Source organism: Chinchilla lanigera, unplaced genomic scaffold (assembly GCF_000276665.1).
Source record: "Chinchilla lanigera isolate Chin_1 unplaced genomic scaffold, ChiLan1.0 scaffold00062, whole genome shotgun sequence".
NCBI classification, from domain to species: domain Eukaryota; kingdom Metazoa; phylum Chordata; class Mammalia; order Rodentia; family Chinchillidae; genus Chinchilla; species Chinchilla lanigera.
In genome coordinates, this window is record NW_004955463.1 from 524,963 (window position 1) to 537,143 (window position 12,181).

At 37.1% G+C, this 12,181-nt stretch overlaps 1 protein-coding gene across 1 annotated transcript; it reads left to right on the forward strand.

Annotated features, from left to right (window-relative positions):
• Nucleotides 1–3,688: 3,688 nt before the first annotated feature.
• On the forward strand, nucleotides 3,689–11,965 carry Fgf20 (fibroblast growth factor 20). Its single transcript, XM_005398339.2, has 3 exons — nucleotides 3,689–3,974; nucleotides 9,332–9,435; nucleotides 11,188–11,965. The coding sequence occupies exons 1-3, from the start codon at nucleotides 3,689–3,691 to the stop codon at nucleotides 11,431–11,433; spliced, it is 636 nt and encodes a 211-aa protein (XP_005398396.1). The 3' UTR covers nucleotides 11,434–11,965.
• The last annotated feature ends 216 nt before the right edge of the window (nucleotides 11,966–12,181 follow it).

Consider the following 12,181-nt stretch of genomic DNA (forward strand, 5'->3'; position numbering starts at 1 on the left):
TTCTTTTGTGTGTCCTAAGTTATTCAACAAGTTTTGTTTTTTCTTTCTTTTTTTTTTTTTGGTCTTTTTGAGACGGGGTTTTTACTAAATAGTTCTGAATGGCCTTGAACTCACTTTGTAGCCCAGGCTGGCCTCTAACTCTCAGCAGCAATCTTCCTGCCTCAGCCTCCCAAGTTCTGGGATTACAGGCATGTGCTAACATGCACAGCTCTCAACCAGTTTCCTATGTATGAAAACTTATGTTGTTGCCAATGCCTTGTAATTAAGAAGAAGGAATAATATTGTTCCAGTGTACATTTATTTTACTATAGGTGTAAGTTATAACTTTTAAATCAGCTCTTTTTCTCAAGTTACACACATACAGAAGCAACAAAATATTGTTTCTTCTTATGTGTAAAAACAAAACTTCATGGTAATATAGTGACTGCAAAGCTATAGCTATTGATCTGGAAAACTGTAACTCACATCTTGTGGAAGTAGAAGTTGTACAACCTATTTGTATAACAGCAAGGCAAATGTGGTCTCTAGGAAGTACTGTATAGGCAAAGTTGATTAGATTGCAGTGTATACTTAAAAGTTGAATAATGTACTCTTGTAAAACACTCTTCAAAATTATTTAACTTCCCATGATATCATCACAGCATGTGCAAAAAAAACTTTAATGTTATCTTTTCCTGTCACATGACTAGAACAAACAAAAGAAATCCTTATCTTTTTGTTTCTATTCTGGTTCTTTATAAAATAGCATTGAGCACCATTCACAACTTACACATTAAAAGTTTGTTTTGGGAAGAAAGAATTTATTTTGTATTTTAAAGAGATTACATTTGAAATATATAAAAGGAAAAATGTCCCAACAACTGAAGTTTTCTAGCATGCTATATACACAGAAAACTTTATGGTTTTAAAATATATTTCCTATATATTTTCACATTTAAGTCTCATAGCAACCTTACCCATAGTGCACTAGCCAAGAGTTACATTGCATACATTTCACAAAAGAGGAAATACAGGCATTTAAAGAGGTTAAGGAATTGCCCTGGGATGTTGGACTCTGGACTAAATGATTCAGGCAGAATTCAGGACATTTTTTCAATGAAGTAAATATACCTGTGTCATATAGTCACTGTGATCAAATAAAGGAAAGCACATAAAAATGTTAAGGTGCATAAAGACAAATTAACCCTATTATTAAATTCTTTGTGGTTTGCTGACCACATTTGAAAATTTTCCCATATATTAATGTGTGTGTGTGTGTGTGTGTGTGTAAAAGAAGCTGTCTAAACAGTCTTAGAGCCATAGATTACACAGCAGGATTATACTTCATGTGAGGAAGTATTTTATAGATTGAACAGGTACCTTAGGAGCAGGTGACAATAATATATATTCATTGTGGAATAATTAATAGCACTCTGTTGCATAGAACTTAGACCTTGAAACAAACCTCATTAAAAGGCACTTGATCTGAATTAAAAACCTTTAAGTATCTCCTCTTTAAAAGTGATCAATGTATGATCTGGCTACTTATCCTGCTATGAGATTCACACAACTTTGATCTAACTTTCTTTGATTTAACACTGCAATTAAGAAGATTTGGTTCAAAGTAAAAGCTCATTGGTTGATGTCTTACACTGATGTGATAATGTTTACACAGATGTGCTTTGAAATCTTGATTATGGTGGATTTGGGGGTCCCACCGCAAGACAGACTGTTGTTATTTGAAAGGTGGAATAATATGACATCTACCTGGTACCTTTAAAACAGACTTAGCAATATACATTTCAAAAGTGATTTAACTGTTTATTGTTTTTAGCCAGTGTTTTTATTTCATATCTATCAACAGTAAATCACTTACTTTAAGGACTCTTACAATTTGGTTGCACCAGGGTCAGGACTCTAGCCTGTGGTGATGAAAAGGTGTAACTCTACCTACTTTAAGGCACCTGCCAATTAATTAGCAAAACAAAACAAAAAATCCTTCAGAGAAAATAAACCAGTCAAATCCAGCTGAATTCCCAGATTTAGGCTTTTGCTGAACAGACCATGAAACAAGACTTAGAAACTAATCTTGAGTGACTCTCTAAAACTTTTTGCTCAGGGGAAGCGTAAATCTTCTAAATATTTCCCAACTTTTCTGCCACAGAGGAATTTTAACAGAAGATCTTGAATTTTACTTGTACAAAACCAAAGTTTTAGTGTTTAAATGCACATGTGTCCCTCACTTCAATGACTTCCTCAGGCAGTCTTACATTTTACCAGTAAATATTGAAGTCTCAAAATATATCAATCAACAACACTTTTTCCATTTAGTTGTTTTCAAGCTTTGTAACTTACTCCCCCCCTCAAAAGGTCTAGTCTTTAAGAAAGTGCACCTGGGAAGAAGAAGAATACTCTTACATTAGGTAAGACCCTCCAGAGGTCGCTCATCATTTATGACACTATTCCAGGTATTCATTTTCTATTCGTGGCAAAAATATAACGATGTAAACCATCTCTTTTCAGCCTATTTGGGTTTACTCTGAATCCCTTGGTTCATGATGATATTATGTTATTTTTTATGCTAATGAAAATCCAAGACTGCAGCACACAACCTAAAACTCTCCTATAGAAACAAGCCAGTCGTGGTTATGTCATATGCTATCTGAGTAAAGATAAACATTAAAGAGAACTTGGAAAGGGGGGAAGGGTGTTCCTAACCTAACCCTGATTATGTAAAGAAAATCCCCCATCTAAATGATAAAAGAAAAGGGTAATGCTTGTACATTTTATTAGTGTTTTAAAATTAGTGAGTTAAACTGTCAAAGCTTTGATTTTCCTTTCATGTGTGTCTGGGCAGGTCTAAGCCTCAGGTAACGCCCTTTTCCCTTCCCTCTCTTTTACCTTCTTTTGCACCTGTCCACTGCAGGCTCCCAGCAGTTCTCAAGGAGTCCAATTTTCCTCCTCTTCTCTTTTTCCTCCTCCCATTCATCCCCTCCTTTTCTGTGCCCCCCCCTTCTATATACCGCCAAGCTGGGCTCCTTTTCCCAGGGATCTTTCACTGTAAAAGAGCTCACATCAAAGGCAACGGTTGCGCAGCAGCGGTCACACAGCATCACCGTTGTCCCAAAGATAACCCCGAAGAGGAACCTCCACTGAGCCTTCCCGAACTTGCTGGCTGACTGTGGTCAAGTGCAGGAATGATTTTTATGAGTGCATGGATAGAAAACTGTCAAGGGCCCCTGTGGGTCACTTCCGAAGAGCAAAAACGTGTTGAGAGGAGGCCGGTTTAAGATTTCAAACAGAACCAACTTCCCCAGCGAGCATGAAAGGACTTGATTAGCATATGTCAAGAGGACTGGCATATATACTCGGTGTGTATGTACACAGGACTCTCATCTGACCAGTGTGCGGAGGTGGAGCCCCAGCCCCCAGCCCCAGTCCCCATCCAGTAGTGGCAGCGGCAACTATAGATGTTTCTGCAAAGCCAGCAGCTGGCCCTCAGCTACCCAAGGAGAGAAGATCGCTGTGAGACTGAAAGCTTTCCTGCTGTCTCAGCTCCCGGTCCCTTCAGCGACCTCCCAGGAGTAACGGGGCATCAACTTTTTCAGCTCCTGTTGCTGTAACTGCCACCCACCTCGTTACCCCCGCTGCACTTTTTACTGGGGGTCTTTTCTTTCCCTGATCTTCCGCTTTTCGCTCTGGCCCCTCCATGGCTCCCTTAGCCGAAGTTGGGGGCTTCCTGGGCGGCCTGGAGGGCTTGGGCCAGCAGGTGGGCTCACACTTTCTGCTGCCTCCTGCCGGGGAGCGGCCGCCTCTGCTGGGCGAGCGGCGGGGCGCGGCGGAGCGCGTTGCCCGCGGCGGGCCGGGGTCTGCGGAGCTGGCGCACCTGCACGGCATCCTGCGCCGCCGGCAGCTCTACTGCCGCACCGGCTTCCACCTGCAGATCCTGCCCGATGGCAGCGTGCAGGGCACCCGGCAGGACCACAGCCTCTTCGGTACGTACCCACATCCCGCCCGTCCCCGCTCCGCTCCTCTTCCCCTGCCCGCACGCCTCTCCTTGCTCGCCGCAGGGAGCGGCAGGGCTGCGTGCCGCCCAGAGCCCACCTGGGCCCATCCCACCGCAAGGAAGTGCAGGCTGGGGCTGAAGGGCGGGCCAGCTCCCGGCCAGGGAGGAATTTTCCTGCCCTCTGGCTTGCAGCCTCAGGTCCTGGGGGCAGGGAAGCAGGATGCGCGCTTTGGGCGCTCCTTGGTCCCCTCCCTACCGCTTGAGACACCTGGACCTGGACGCTGAATCCCATTTGTTTCTCTTACCCCTAATCTCGCAGGCAGTTTCATTATTTGAAAAATATCCCTCTATTATTTTCCTCCTGCTTCCTTTCACACTTCCCCAGTATCGTCCACTTTTCAAAAATTAACAGCAGGAAGCATTCCGCTTCTTTAAACACCTCCAAGCAATTGATTATCCATCCGTGGCTGCTGCTCAGGAGGCTGCTCTTGCACAGAATGCGAGCGTTTCAGTCTCTACCTAGAGGACTGTAAATGTTCACCTGAACACGTAACAGATTAACTTTCCCTGGGCACCGTTGTTACAGTCTGGCTCACTTGACTAGAGTTCTCTGAGCTAGGATTCTATCTGGGGGGACAAAAGGAAGCGGGGAGGCTACTGAGCATGCTCAGTTCTTCAGCCAAAATCCTCTTTAGCAATGGCAAAACTCGAAAGCGGTGGTCTTGATATTGACCTTAGGTAAGAGGAAATGGGAAAGGAAAGAAGATATGGGTGGGAACATAGAGCAGACAGACTTTGGGGAATGTCTCAGGCAGTAGTGCCTGGGAGCAGAGGGGTTAAAAGAAAAAAACCAGTGATTATGACAGTGCTTGTTACAGACACTAGATTAGGAATTAGATAAGGAAATCATAAGGATTCTACTGTAAATTACTTCCTAACTAGCTGTGTAACTAACAAGTGACCTCTTCAGTATGAGTTTTAGCTCTTTGTTTTTTCTTTTTTAATCTGTACACTGACGGATTAAATTGGATTATCTCTTTGCGGTTCTTTCTGATTCCAACATCCTAAGATCTTTTCCCCATACCAAAAATTTTCCTTGTATTAGAGTTAACCTGCTAGCACTCTTGAGGGATTTTGATGATCTAACTTGTGATATCGTTGGAGAGATTCATTATCTGTTAAACAGATTCTGGCCATCCGAAGTATGAAAGTGCAACATAGTTCTCCTTTCTCTTCCTTTGTGCTATAGAATTCTTTGAGCATCTCATTTATGAGTGACCCTGTTATCTTGTCCTCTTCCCCTTGTTTGCCTTATACGTTCATTTCTTTTTTGACTTGTAGTACTCATTAAAACTTTGGAGAAGTGTAAATCTCCATTTAAGGGGCATTTGTAACTTTAGATGCCAAAATAAGCATGTGGTGGTCATTTGGTAGCACTTAAAGGCTTAGAAAATTAACTTTTTAAAACCCACATGTTTGCAGCTTCCACTGATCTCTTCCAAATTCCTATTGACTATGAGTCAAGGGTGTCATGACCTAGTGGCCAACCTGGGGTCACTTTTTTTTTTTTTTTTCAATCGAGGTAGCTGAGATTCTGATTCTAAAGAACTTTGCCAGTACCAGGTGGCTCACTTCCCTTCTAGAATGACTGCATTTTACTCAGGACAGAAACAACCCGAAGCTACCAGAAAGATTTAGAGATGGACACAATGTGATAGGTAGAGCAGGTAAAAGTGTAGCTTAGGAGATATTCAGACTCTCCTACAAACACAATGTAGATATGGAAAGTCTTCCTTTAAGATACTAATTCTGTTGTGATCTTTCAATGGCAGGAATTGCCTCTGCTGCTTTGTATCTCTGTAAGGCTGACCCTATGTAAAGAGATTAGTAAAAGTTCAAGACTTGATAACATTCACTCACTTGAGATTTATATCTATTCCTTTAGGAATGAATGTTACATGTCAGAATTACTATTCTGCTAGCACATGTTTTTAAACTACAATTTTGAAGAGTTAGTGATTGCAAAATTATGACTTAGGTTGTTTTGTGCTGGTTTAAATTACTACTATTGTGGGAGATTAAATATAGGAACAAAATACTCATTGCTAAAAAAATATTCATTGCTGCATAAAAGGAAGATAACTCAGATTAGTCTGGAAGTCTGAAGGAGGGAATAGTCTTTGTATGATGCATTACAGTGCATCCTAGTGGCCTGTAATAGCTTAGACATGGTGATTTAATACCAAGGTGTATAGGTGAGAAGAATGTTTATAACATTACATGCTTCTGTCTGGGTCTGCCTACTTTTACTGGTATCTCCATTCCTAATTATTAAGTTATTTTGCTGTTTTTCTTTTAAACTTATTTCTGTGTCATCAAAGAAAGAATTTAAAAAGAAAATAAGAATGGCTTTTTAAAATATTAAACACATTTTGATAATTTTATACTAATTTAGCCATGATCAAATAAAAACTCAGAATTATGTATGCAAAATTTCAAAACTGTATCAATGGAACATAAACAGAAAGATCTCCCTGGGGTTAAAATAATTCCCTAAGTTAATTCTGTATTTAAAGCAGGTTTTCTGCACAGTAGTACTGTAGGAAGGCCTTACCTAATACATAACATGGAATCATTTCTTTAAAAAAAAAAAAGGTTTAGCCTGAGATCAAACATATTCCTTTAAAGCTTTTTCCTTTATTCTCCCTTATTCTCCATAGATTTGTCTGATGTGGTTGCGCTGTGGGTTGACTCACCTGTTTATTATGATTTTTAAAAAGGCTGGCTTTGAAAATGATACCAGAAAGACAAAGCACCTCCAAGTCTTTTTATGGGACACTGGGCATTAGAAAATCTATCTAAAATCTGTGATTACCTCTTAAGGAAAGTTTTTCATGTCTACTCTTTGTAAAGGAATTAGCTTAGTTGCCACCTCATATTATAAATAAGAAAGACTTGTCAAATCTAATTTAAGAATCAAATGATTACAAATTACTATGTGGTATACTATTTCCTTGAGGAGAAAAAGGATCAGAATTATAAAGTGTGGCTAAAATCTTTAAGAGGAACACAAAAACACATAACCTTTTTCCCATCGGTCCATGAGCCATTGCAAAATTACTTATGCTTGGTTGTGTATGAGGTTTCAGATGTTGTTTAATAAGATCGAAACTACTGAATATAATTATTCTAAGAACACGCATAATCATTTTGTTACAATGACACAGTTTTTGTAGGATGATAGTATTGTTTTAAGATGAGAATTACAATGTCAGTCACTTACTATTTAGTTTTCCAGGAAAAATTAACACTTTGTAAGATGTGTTGTATAATTTTCTTATAAGGAAATTACTTCCTCCTATTGTTCTTGAGAACTGGTTCCAGTCTACATCCTAATAAGTTCCTGTTCCTTCATCCTCAGTTCCTGTTCTTTGAAAGACAAGTGTATCAGTGTAAATCAGATAGTTAAAGGAAATCAAGTTTTATGCATGTTAGTTACAGCATGCTTTTTAATTTGAGTGAAAATTCAGTATAATTCAAAGTAAGTATACATTAGTAATTATATTTTGGATTAAATCCCATTGATATATTTTATATCAATTATGTTTTGGGCCTCTAATTTTGTTCCTAACAGGACTCTTTTACTAATGGACTTGGTAGTGAGTTTGATTTTCCTTTGCTCTCCACTCTATAGCTGTCATTATGATGGCTATTCTATAGTCTAGGTCTTCCTGTGACATCTTATCTTCTTTCTGCCTGAGACTCTCAATTAGGAACACTGGCTCTTTCAAGCCACTTATAGAGTATTTAGTAGTGTATTGTTGCTGTAAGATCCTTGATAGCTCTAGTGTTCTACATGATCTCCTCCTAGTTTCAAAGAGCTCATTTGTCTTGCTAAGAATCTATGTTTCTGCCAAAAAGTAAATTAAACTCTGGAGAGAATAGAGTTCTCTATATCAGCAAGTAGTCAGATTCTGTACTTTCCCTTGGCCTTGGGAGTATCACGTGTCGAAGCAGGAACTTGTACAATAAATCAAGAAATGACTTAAGAGCAAGAGTCAGTCTAAATGGTACACATTTATACTGTTTGTGGAGCTTAAGAATGGGTGAAGGGGTGAAGGTAGAAATCTATTGAGGAAGGCAAGCCCATGCATAGAAAGTAAGGCAACACCTTTTCAGCAGTCTGAAGGGAAGAACTAGACAAAGATATTAATCCAAGGTTACTGTATGCAGACCAAAAAAAAAAAAAAATTCTATGGAGAGGTAGGCATGAAATTTTTTTTAAAACTGTGGTGTATTAGTGTATCAAGTAGAGGTTTTCAAAACTAGTTTAATGGCAAAAATCTAGAAAATTATTGGTAGCAAAATCTACTTGTATGTCTAAGCTTTTGGTATTTGGCTATCACATACAATTAATTCTAAACTCTCTTTACTTCTCTGAACTACATAATTTATTTTTTAAAAAATCATGTGATAGAAAACAGCATATTTTGTATCTGTAAAGTCTTGAAACTACTGTACTGTCCTTAAGAAACAGTGTCTTGAAGTAGAAATATTGGATTAGGGCTTAGGAGATGTAAGTTCAAGTATTAGTTTTATTCTTTACAAACATAATGTTTCCTAGGCAAGTCAATAAACCTTTATGACCCTCAGAGTTTTTATTTGTAAAGTAGATACAGTAATATCTTTCTTTGCTATCTTAAGGAATTATTTTTAAGACCAGATAAAAACATGTAAGTGCAGGCTCTTGATAAACCATAAAATTTTTGTACCCATATAAAGTATGCTGCTGCTAGAAAAAGACTGACCTGATTCAGTGTAAATAAAAGCAAAATAATTAATAGAAAATTATTATAATTAATTAGTAGAAGCATGGGAGACCAAGCACACCTGTACATATACTAATTATGATGATATTTTCCAGTTTTAAATATCTCAATGATGTGTTCATTTATGATAATAATATCTTCAATTTGTTAAATGTATAAATCCTCATCACTCACCTTGCATATGCAAAGTTGGAGTTCAAAGAAGACAAATGACTTGCCGAGGCAGCCTAGCTAATACGTCAGTCAACTGGAATTCGAACCCTGCTCAGTCCAATATTTGGTTTCATACTATTAACATTATAACATGATGCACATTTTTTCCTTTTTAGCCTTTTTTTAACCTGAAAAAAGAGTGTTATAATAATAATAACACAGTACTTTTCAACTTACTAAGGACATCTATGTATGAGTACCTCACTATAATTAGCAATATTGATATACTGCTATGATTTGGAAGATTTTTGTTACTTATATATTAATTAATAAATACAAATCATTATTTTGTGTATAAATACAGGTATCCTGGAATTCATCAGTGTGGCAGTGGGACTAGTCAGTATTAGAGGTGTGGACAGTGGTCTTTACCTTGGAATGAATGACAAAGGAGAACTCTATGGATCGGTATGTATTATTATTATTTTTGCTATTATTCTTGAAATCATGAATATTTTGTAATGGAATGCCTACGAATAATGTTTGTTAGAAGAAGGATACAAAATATACTTATGAACTGGGCATGATAGTGCACACTTGTAATCCTAGTGCTCTGGGAAGCTGAGCCCAGCCTGGACAATTTAGGGACTTAGTAAGACTCTGTCTCAAAAAAAAAAAAAAAATCCAGTTGTGCTGTCATGGCTGCCTTGATGTCCTAAATCAACTCAAAATGTTTATCTTTCATGGTCATTTTGCCTTTTCAGAAAAACCAGAAGTCTCATGGTATCAGATCTGGTGAATAAAGTGGATAAACACACATCGTAATATTTTAATGAACCTGTCTTTCCACTAGATGACACACAGTAGTAGCATTCACCATATTTTTTTAATCACACTTTATAAAGATGCTCATGAAAGAGAATTCCAGAACTATTGTAGAAAGGGCAAAAAAATGGGATAAGTGTTTGAAGCAAGGGAGAGTATTTTAAGGGGTATTTATGACAATATGTGTTTTATTAGATTAAATTTTAAATATTCACCATATGTGTTGATTACCTTTGTAATCTTTGGATCTATGATATGTATTTAAATATTGACTTCAAAGCATTTCAGAAGTATAAGTTTTTGGGTTTTTTTGTTTCATTTTCCCTTTTAAAGAAAACAGCAACTGCAACACAAAAACTAGAGTAACAGGACAATATAAAACTCACTGTACAGCACAATACAATTTTTCTTTCATTGTCAACATTTTTTTTGTTCACAGTTGCTTACATAAGTTGAAAAAATAAGCATGTGACTTTCCCACCCTCACATGTGAAACCCCTTCTTCAGTTCAAAGCCCCTGTAACTATTTCCATAGAGAATTTACTTTTGATACCCTTTTCCTTAAATTCTCAATTGAGACACACATTCTGCTAGAATCTTAATATATATTGAGAAAAACTGATTGTAATATTTCAGTAAGTAAACTAATGTCCATCCTTTGTTTGAGGAAAATTTATCCTTTCCAGGCTCTGTCAGTTTTAGAGAAAGAGAAAAGTGACACAGTGTTCCAGGTTTGTAAGAGTAGAATTACCGTAGAGAAAATACATGCAGATAATCTTCATGTATCTGTTGGGTTAAATAAGCCAGTATGTTCTACCTTTAGGACAACATATCGTCCATCTTGAAAGCACAAGGAATCATTGGGCTATCACTAGACTTACCTTAATAGTAACCTACTTAGATAGAAGATAGTCATGGAGAAGGTATCATCAAACAATTAATAAATTCATAAGAAGGTATATCCATTGGAATTGTAATCTTGAATTCAGAATTTGGATCTTAGCGAGAGCTTGACTATTTTGAGTAAAGACTTGAGGCGTATAGCTTTGGCATCTAATGATGGAACAAGATCAACAACAGGCCTGTTTGATGGTGACAGCGGGAGCAGGGTGATAATATGGAGCATGAGAAAATACAGAATATTTGTTAAGTATTTTAAAATAAAGTGGGGGATTCACATTTGACTGAACATTCTTTGAACTAAACTGAAATTTCCTGAGAAGAATTGCAGGCTATTATCTGAACAGAACCAAAATAAAAATAATTTCATCTTTTTTCTTTTTGACAAGAATACAGTTACAGGCAAAGAAATAAAAATATAAAGTTGAGCTTTTGTAAGAAAGTTATTTCAAAGATATTTTCTAAATAGTATTCTTTTTTTCTTCTTTTTTTAAGGAGAAACTGACTTCTGAATGCATCTTTAGGGAACAATTTGAAGAGAACTGGTATAATACCTATTCTTCTAACATCTATAAACATGGAGACACTGGCCGCAGGTATTTTGTGGCACTTAACAAAGATGGAACTCCAAGAGATGGTGCCAGGTCCAAAAGACATCAAAAATTTACTCATTTCTTACCTAGGCCAGTGGATCCAGAAAGAGTTCCAGAATTATACAAGGATCTACTGATGTATGCTTGAGTGTGACATTGCCTCCATCAAAGAATGAAACCACAACCACTCTTTTCCATCACAGTTCATATCATTGAGTAACAACTAAGGAAGACATTCAGAATATTGCCATCTTCTCCACTAGGAGACTAAGTTTGGAAAGAGGATTGGGAAAAATATTTGACTCAAAGTACATCAAGATCATCCTTTATAAGTGGATTAAGTTTCCTTAGGTACATTGGCTCTATCTTTACCAGTAGAGTGAAGGTGAAAAATCAGTTAAACTGGGGACAACAGGAATCTCACCTAATTTGCCGCTGGTACCTCACTTCTCTGGATTATGTTTACTTTGAAAGTTACACTAAAAATAGATACTTCATGTTGAAGAAATGGATTGACATAGTTGGCCATGATTACCACCTTGTAAATTCTGAGGACCTTGTAGAATTTTGCAGGATATGGCATCATATGTTTAAAAAAAAAAAACACTGGGTGACCATGGACTCTAAACCATGTCACACCGAGATAGAAAAGTTTTTAAAAGAATGGACTTATTTATACATTTTCAACTCGCAAATATTTATTATATATATTTATTTATTAAATATTTTATTTTTTACTGGTGTATGAAGACAATACAGAAAGTAAAAAAGCAACAGAGCATCCCTTTATTGTGCCATTCATTACTTTGTTGGGTTTTGGGTTGTAAAGAAGGTGTCATTATTAAACCACATTAACCATAGAACAAGATCTTGAATTTGTCTCTAAAAATAAACTA